Below are 8,492 nucleotides of genomic sequence, written 5' to 3'. Positions count from 1 at the left end.
TTTCCCTCCAAATTTCAGAAATTTAATGAATTACCAAAATTAGATTGCAACAAGAACTAATAGATGAAAAAGACATACATTAATCTCTTTGGAATCATCTTCATCTATCCTACTGGGCTTCATTTTAGTGTAGTCCACTGGCAAGTCCCAGCAGTCACCCTCGTTCAGTTGGTAACACCGGTTATTCATCACGGCTTGCCGCTGCGGGGACATTGGCTCCAGTGGTGTCAAAATGGTACAGCAACCATCTCGCTGCCTCTGCTTGTTCATGCTCAGATCCAACGTCCCATTTTCATCGACTTCCATATCAGGATTCTGTCAAAATAAGAAAAATACTGTTAATTCTGCTTCACACTAGCGAACTGTTACCTCTCTGTCTTCTTCAATCTGATTGCCTAGCAGAATGATAAAATGCTTTTCCATTCCTGTATAGATTGTAAGCATTGAGCCCCCTCCCACACATAGCATGATGCTGTTATACAACATTAATGCTGTTAAAGTAGATTTCTTCCTGAATGGCTAATCTGATGTTTGGGGGAAGAGGGGAGAGCCTTTCTTACCCTCCTGCCACGCGGCACACAGGTGCAAAATTTGGAATGAAAAGGAGAAATCTCTATTTTCTTGTCATTGTCTTTATCCTCTTGATTTATACTGTGACAGGTGACTATCTATGAGGTAACACCTGCATAATTCTTGTTTCCAGCCCTGACACCTGAAGCCAGCTAGCATCAAATAATCTTTGTTTGTTTGTTTATTTAACATTAACAGTCAATGCCTGAATAGATAGTGTCAGAAAACTAAACAGGGAGGTAGGGTACCAAAACAAGTCCTTTTGGACACCATTTGACGATGAGGAAATACATTCAAATTTCACAGTTCCTTCCCTGCAGATGTAGATGTATTAACATTTCGTATATCTATCTTTATAATAAAGAAATTTAGGTTGCGGAATAGTTGCAACAATAGTTGTGCCAATTTCTGTGGTCACTGAGGTACTATGAAAAACAGGGTGAGTGTGGGCTCCGACTTTTTCTTTCATACAAACAAAAGGACTATCTATTATATTAGATGAAGAGAAGTGAGACATCTTAAAGTGAAGACAAATTTTAAAAAACTAAGGACAGATAAAATAAAAATGCCTACAGAGAATCCCTCATCCTTTCAAAAATGAAATGCTCCACAAGAAATTTGGTTTCAAAACTAATGTGAATGCAACTGACTCCTTGTATGTCTGACGACTTACTTTCCTCTGGAGTAACAACAAAGCTGCAGAAAAGCACTGTGAATGCAAATCTCTCTGAATTACTGCCTTTTGTCAGAGCATATATCTAATTGCTGCTATCCTGCTAATTTAATTTAGAAAATACTTGTTTGTCTTCTCAGATTCATTCCTTCAGTCTCAATATAGGCTGACACATTAGGAAAGAGGCCCCTTCTGGTTTTGATACAGAAGATTTTTAGCATTTTATTCCAACTTTTCCCATCGTGTTGATATAGAGAACAACTGCATTTATTTACATGTCAGAAAGAGACTTCCCTCTTGAACACTATTGAATAAATTAATATTAAAAGCAGCATTTGAAAACAAAGTCATCAGCCATTCTGGCTTAAATCATGATTGTTACTACTACCTACTGCTATGGGTTTAGCTTGTTATGAATGATCAAGGGGCTTTACCTGGTAAGGGGAGGAAAACCTTTGTCTGTATGGACAAGAACAGAACATGTCTGCCAGCTCAAAAGCTCTTCTATAAGCACAATAAAAATGTTTCCTCTGCACTGCATCTGTCTACTTAGCCATCTAGTGGTCTCCTATAGGTAGCACCGTGCTGTTTGCTGATGTGTGTTAAATGCTCATTTCTTAAAAGCTATCAGTTGAAACTTTGTATGTTTAAAATGAAAAAAAAAAAATGTTTATAATGAAAAAAAACTTTTGGTAAATCTTTAATGAATGTTAATAGTGCACTTTTTTTCTTAATATATAAAGCTTAATAGCAAAAGCTTTTAATTATATTTGTATAGCCATTTAATAATACACTGAGGCTTTATGAACATACAGAATATTAGTGACCCTGCACTACTGTTAAGTATATCTAAAGTCTCCTGTACTGGAGGATTTGTTCATTTCAAATGCATTATGCAATTACTTCAGAACTGTTATATCACAGACAGGCAAGAAATTACAACATACAAGTAGCATAGATTTCTTTGTACTAGATCTCACAACTTTAGGTCCCCGTTTGTGACTTTTAAATGAAAATACATCATTAAATCTTAATCCTTTCACAAAATGTATAAATCAGACAGTGTTCAACGAAAAAATCAGCAGTGCAATTAATACCACTTGAGCAACCCAAACATCTTTTATAATTATAGATCTCACTAGTAAGAGACAAATTTAAAAAATAGGGAGTACATGCTATCAGTAGCATCAGTTTATATACCAGTCAGGATTTCCCAAGATACTTTTGAGGAATTTTTATCTTTTTTTTTTTTTTTTTCGCCTGCATTAGCAGAGCCACCAGATTATGTTAATTTGGGGGGGAGGGGGGGAGCAAGATGTACTAAAGCTATTCTTCTATCTACCAGGGCCACAGAGCAAGTTCAGTAAAGAGAAATCTTCATCAACAAACAGAATTACTAATTTTTACCCTCGCGCAGAGATCCTGAGGCTTAGTGGAGAGGTTCTGAGGCATCTCCCTGCAGCGAGTGGAGAGATTCAGAATAGCAGTAGCAGCCATGTGTGCTGCCTCCATGTCATGAGTATAGTCAAAGCTGCTCTTGCTGCAGGTACTGCTGGCACTGCTGCCTCCACCACAACTCATATTGCTGCTGCTGCTGGGGGCATAACTGCTTGTTGTGCTGCTGGTTGGACTTGAATTCTTACAGTAGCGTTTCGCTGTGGGAAGAAATATGACAAGGATGACTCAAAAGAGCGAGCGTTCTGCATAAGCGAAGAGAAAAACAAACGGCTGGAGGTGAAATTTATAATGAGCAACAGTAACCGATGCCAAAAAAAAAAGCCCACAATAAGAACGATGGCTGTATTTCTTGATTTCTGTCTGTGACTTTTATGTGCTACATATGTGAGTTTGTATGAGGTAACCTCCTGTAAAAATCTGCATGATGTGATCATGAATCGTTCCGACAAACAGGCTGGATTTAGAAAACAATAAAAACACAGAAACACTGCTTTTACCCCACACAGGCAGGAGGTAGGATCTGCTTGGCTCATTCATTTTTATTTATGAGGGGCAACATAACACTACAGGACCTTTTCCTACGTACACGAGCAAACTGTTAATTTGAGGCCTAGACTCCCCAGAGCTGCTGGAGATCAAAGCCCATTCTAAGGCTGATGGGCTTGGTCTCTGGGCCACAGTTCTACCCAGATGTCCTCAAACACCTCATGCTTCCTAAAAGGTTTCTTCTTCCTACATCACAGGCAAATATTACAACACTGGCAGTCAGAAAGGAGAGGAACATGATGGAACAAGAAAGGTATTGGTCCCCCATGAGTTTTACCACGGCCTGCAGAAAGGCAGAAGCAGCGGCTGTATAAATGGAAACAGATCTAAGTGAAACGTCCCCACCCGCAAACAACCCGAGCACCTACAGCTCTTCATAAAAAGAGTAAGGACCAAAGGCACCCCCTCCTGCTCACGCCAAGGACAGCGGCACTCCGCCATACTCTGGCCGGCAGAAGCCGCAAGCGGCCACAGAAGAGCTAAGGCACTGACAAAGCTCACGTCCACCCTGCCGAAATACAATGCAGCGCTGTTGCTGCTTCTAAGAAACGCTCCTTGTAGCCTAAGGTATTATAGTAATAATGGAAAAGAGCCCTATATTAGCCTACTTATTTCTCCAAACCTTTTCCCAAATAAACAGTTTTAAAAGTGTTTTTACGAAATGCAAGAAAGTGTCAGCTTGTCTTCTAAATCTAAAAGTTCATGTATTTTCATAAAAAATGAAAGTCAAGGTCAGAGGATACCTACATGCATATTATAGCAACTACTTCCCCTTAAGATGGAAATGTATACTGCAGAGATCATACCATATAGCGCAGCGCAACAATAACCAACTAGCATGCTGATTAGAGAGCTATACAAAAAAGGTCAGGTCTCAGCTAGAGCTCTTCCGTGATGGGCTCCATTTAAATGCCAGACTCTCCAGGTGTATTTGTCTGAGCAGACATACGTATAATAATCTGCTCCCATGAGCACAGCCCGTTTGTGAACCTCAGGCTGCTTTGGTAGGCAGGCAGGGTTCAAAAGAAGAATCTGAAAGCAAAATATCTCTGCTAGAGCTTATGTCACCCTCTTTTCTCTAAAAAACTGAAAAAAAAATAATGGCATTATTTTGACTGTAAAGGAAATAGTGTTTCACTTCGTTCATAACAGATGGAGTTTTCTCAGGAAAGCCACATAATGCACAGGGTGTCATTTCTTTTAAGTGAAGTGAATGCTAAACATTCATCACATTTCTTTGTTTTGAACACATAGTAGAACTACTCTACCAGGGTATCCACTAATTATAAACCTGTGAACTATTTCTCAAGAGTTTCATTATTAATATAGTAGTCAGCATTGGTCATTAAAAATTCAGCATTTATCTACTGTTACTTTGTAACGGTATCCAAGACACACAAGAATTTTCCTATACTTAAGGAAGGAAATAATTGAATAATTCAGTTTCTACTGTGTTAACACAGCAAGCACCCTGTACCACTGAACTTGTCAAATCAGAAATATCTTTCAAAATTCATATGAACAAATAAGACTTCCGTCACTTGCAAAAAATGTTAGTCTTGTTATAGCAGGTCACATTTAGATACACATAAGAGACATACTACATGGGAAATTATATATATGAGAATGTGTGCTAAAGAAAGGGAGGGAAAGCGGCAGCTTTACACATAGGACTAACCATCAGAAACTCATGCAGGCTCTGATATGGACTCCTCTGTGGCCTTGGTCAAACTATATTATCCTTCGTATTCATTTTCCCTATAAATAGAAAGTTGCTTCTAAAATTTAGTTGTGTTGTGATTCACTTGCAAAACACTTTGAAGATGTAAAGTGCTATAAGCATATTTACCAATAAATTAAGCAAAGCTCAGAGAGAAATGGCCATGGTTACTGTAACTTTACTGTAGCTGTACGTTTTAAGATGAGTCATATAACCCAGACTGTTCATTTCACATTAGCTTTTCAGGAGAAACAAATATCACTAATTTATAAATGAACAGAATCAAGTAGATCTCTAAGGAAGGGAAAGATGCATTGTTTCAATACCAGATAATTCTGCTTGCTGTATCGCCCAACTCTGTGGCACCAGGTTTTGGAAACTCTGCAGTTCACCCTACGCTTCGTGATACAGAGTAAAACCAAATGTGGAGAACACCTTTCCCATTAAATAACAGACCCAGGTCTAACCAGCTGCATACCCATACTGGCTGCCCCTCAGACATGCCTGGGGGCTGATTACAATGAACCTTTCTAGGTCTACAGGCTCCTCTTGCTAATTAAGAATGGAGGAGTGGGAGAGAACCCAACAACATAAAGGACCAAACTAAGATATTCGGAGCGGAATTAAATGCTGCCCAGGCACCCTCATCCTCAGTATTGCCTAAACGCTGAATGTGTTATATAAATTAATTACAGTTTCAACACTTTTTCTAACTTGCACAATGAGAGATTCATCTCTCCTAACTTCAGATATCTGACCTAGTCATTGCAGGCTTTCTCTACAGACAGTGGGAAAAAATAGGAACCTTCAGGCAATGGTTCACCTGACCAGTTTTAAATACATACTTCGGGGGGAGATGAATTGCATCAGAAAAGCGTCTATCTTTCTCCTTGGATCTGGAAGGGGTGACGAGCTCAGATGTAGGTGTTGACATGATAAAAGTCTAGATATGGTCAGATGAATCCCACTCCTAACATTTTCTCAGTGTTCTGATGGAAGGACCCAGTTTATTGGTGGGATGAGAGGAGCTCCTGCCATCACCAGAGCAACTGAAAGGGTTGCTGTCTCCTCTGCCCCCTGTGTCCAGCAGCTCTTATCTGCTGCTGTATGCCATAAGCCCAACATCCAATACACTATGAAACTGTTTTCAAAGGAAAAACAAGCCCACAAACACAAGATTTCTCAAGAATTATCAAAGCATCCTCCCCCACAATACAAAGTATCCATTTTCTCTTTGTTTTTTACTGAAGCTTACTGGAAAAAAGTCAAGAAAACAATCCAAAGGAGCTATTTATATTCATGTCACTCAAAACCATACACTTATTGAACATATAATCCCATTCTCTGATGATGAAAATACAGTGCTAGGTTACGATTAAAAAAGGATCAAAACCTTAAGTTATGAATTTTTCAGATACTTAGAATATTTGTCTCATCTTATGTAGTCTCAAAAAATAATGTGCTGCTTACTTGCAAGTTCTCCCAAAACCTTAGGCTTACTTTCAGGTTTTTCAGGATGACCTTTCAGAACTAAATCTGTTTTTATATAAATGTGTTTGCTGACATACTTAATAGGTGTGCACTCTGCACCTCCATAATGGCTTTAGTAGCAATAATTAATAATTTTTTTACACACAAATATGAAATCACCTAGAAATACTGCAGTTCCTTGAGGAAAAGTGGCTCTCTTAAGTGAAGAGCCTCTTCCTGAAATCTCTTTCATATTCAGTTATTTACAATAACTGTCAGAAAAATCCTTGTCTGATTGAAAGTCAGTGCCAAAAGTTTGACCAATTTCAGTGTGCCCAGGATTTCAGTTCATCATTCTATGAATTTAGCTGATTTTCCTGAAGAACTTCAAAACCCTTTGCCAATCTAAGCCAAATATGCTAGAGTGGTTATGGAATACCAGACATGTGAATCCTAAAGGTTTCATGAAAATCACTGATAGGGTACAAACTAAAATTCAAATTAGGTCCCATCCCTGGGACCATGCTGACACACACATGTTGGACCACTGGAGGTGGCACACACATTAGTTGGAAGCAGGTATAGTGTGTGCCGCCTCCTGCAGAGCCAGGGGTATGGAACAAATCCACAGGGGATTAGCCTTCCTTTGGCAAACAACGTCCTCCAGCTACAATGGGCTTCAGCTGTTCTGAGTACACTAGAACCATGTATATTTGCTGTACCCACAGCATGAATCACACGTATACAGTGCGCCTCAGTCCTCTTTGGCTCACATTACTGAGCAGTGAAGCAACCTAGTCCCAATCTTATCTCCAAGTAAAATTCCTATTTATATCAAAGGAAGATGAGTGTGCATAAAGACAGTGACCTATCTCACCCTAGACTTTCATTATTTATTTAAGGCCACTGTTAAACTTGTGTTTAATGCTACATGTATTTTCCAGTTCTGGTGATTTGGAAAAAAAAAGTGGAGTTTAAAATTATCTGCTGAAAAGGGGTCTTAAATTAGAAAAATATGTATCAGTTGCTTAGGCATCAGTAATTTGATCTGAAAATACACATGAACACAGGATCCCCAGCAATAGTCTGATTTTTTCCTTTCCGCAGGAGCAGACAGAGCATATACACAACGGTTAACAGCTCATTTACCTTATATTAATGAACACTCATTAGATTACTAACCACAGTTAGAGTTAGTGCTTTACCTTTAATAATGTTCAAGCCCTTATTCTGATACAGGGAAAGAAGATGAGTGTATGAGAGAAAAAAAGGGCACTTTTACTCAAAAATATGTTACCTTTCATAACCCTTCTCCTCTCTGCTACAGTGCAACAACATGCCTGTTGATTCCATGAGAAAGCAAAATATCCAAAATATCCAAAATATGAAGGCAAGAGCTCTAGCAATTTTCCCTTTCTCCACTTACCTACTTTTGAATGTCACAGTCTGTGTTCAGGCAACAGCAAAATTGTTCTATACAGTATATTTATTTCTGTTTTCCTAAATAAAAATCTGACACCTGCCTGAAGTTTTCTACGGCAGTCAGTGACTACTATCAAATATTTTAACCAAAAAATAAACTGTTAACATTAAAAGAAAAAGAAAAAAAAAGAAAAAAGATAAAGGCACAGTTTGGTTTTATATATTTATACACACACACACATATAATATATATACATATAATTGTCTTGCTCTGAAAAATTCCTGATGTCCTCAAAAGCTACAACCCAAATCCTCATTCTTTATCCTGCAGTTCATTTTTCTCCCCTAAAAAAATCCTCTTGCCTGACACATCCTATCCATTGTCTTCTCCTGAACTGAAGCCGCTTTCACGCTACTCATAAACATGTTACTTAGGTGAGGATTTCCAGAGAATTCAACAGGTGTATTCATGAGGACACAGTGAGCAGAAATGCCTCCGTAAGTAAATATAGCAGTGATTTCTGAAAGTGCAATGAGATCCAGGTTTCCTAATTCCACATCCCACAGAGCAAGTACGTTATCGTTATGGGTTACCTGAACTACCATACAGAAGTGAGAATCCTAATTTGACCC

The 8,492-nt window shown here is 38.6% G+C and overlaps 1 protein-coding gene across 1 annotated transcript in view; it reads right to left on the bottom strand.

The window, feature by feature from the left end:
• MYT1L (myelin transcription factor 1-like) overlaps nucleotides 1-8,492 on the bottom strand; it is an 84,645-nt gene that overhangs the window by 57,051 nt on the left and 19,102 nt on the right. Inside the window, exons 7-8 of the mRNA XM_010297347.1 lie at nucleotides 2,651-2,898; nucleotides 79-315 (exon numbers count right to left, since the gene is read on the bottom strand). Of these exons, the coding sequence (XP_010295649.1) occupies nucleotides 79-315; nucleotides 2,651-2,898 (485 nt within the window). The remainder of the gene's footprint in view (nucleotides 1-78; nucleotides 316-2,650; nucleotides 2,899-8,492) is intronic.

This window comes from Phaethon lepturus, unplaced genomic scaffold (genome assembly GCF_000687285.1).
Source record: "Phaethon lepturus isolate BGI_N335 unplaced genomic scaffold, ASM68728v1 scaffold20761, whole genome shotgun sequence".
Lineage (NCBI taxonomy): Eukaryota > Metazoa > Chordata > Aves > Phaethontiformes > Phaethontidae > Phaethon > Phaethon lepturus.
Note: the sequence above shows the minus strand (reverse complement) of the source record. Positions and strands in the feature narration are given on the sequence as shown.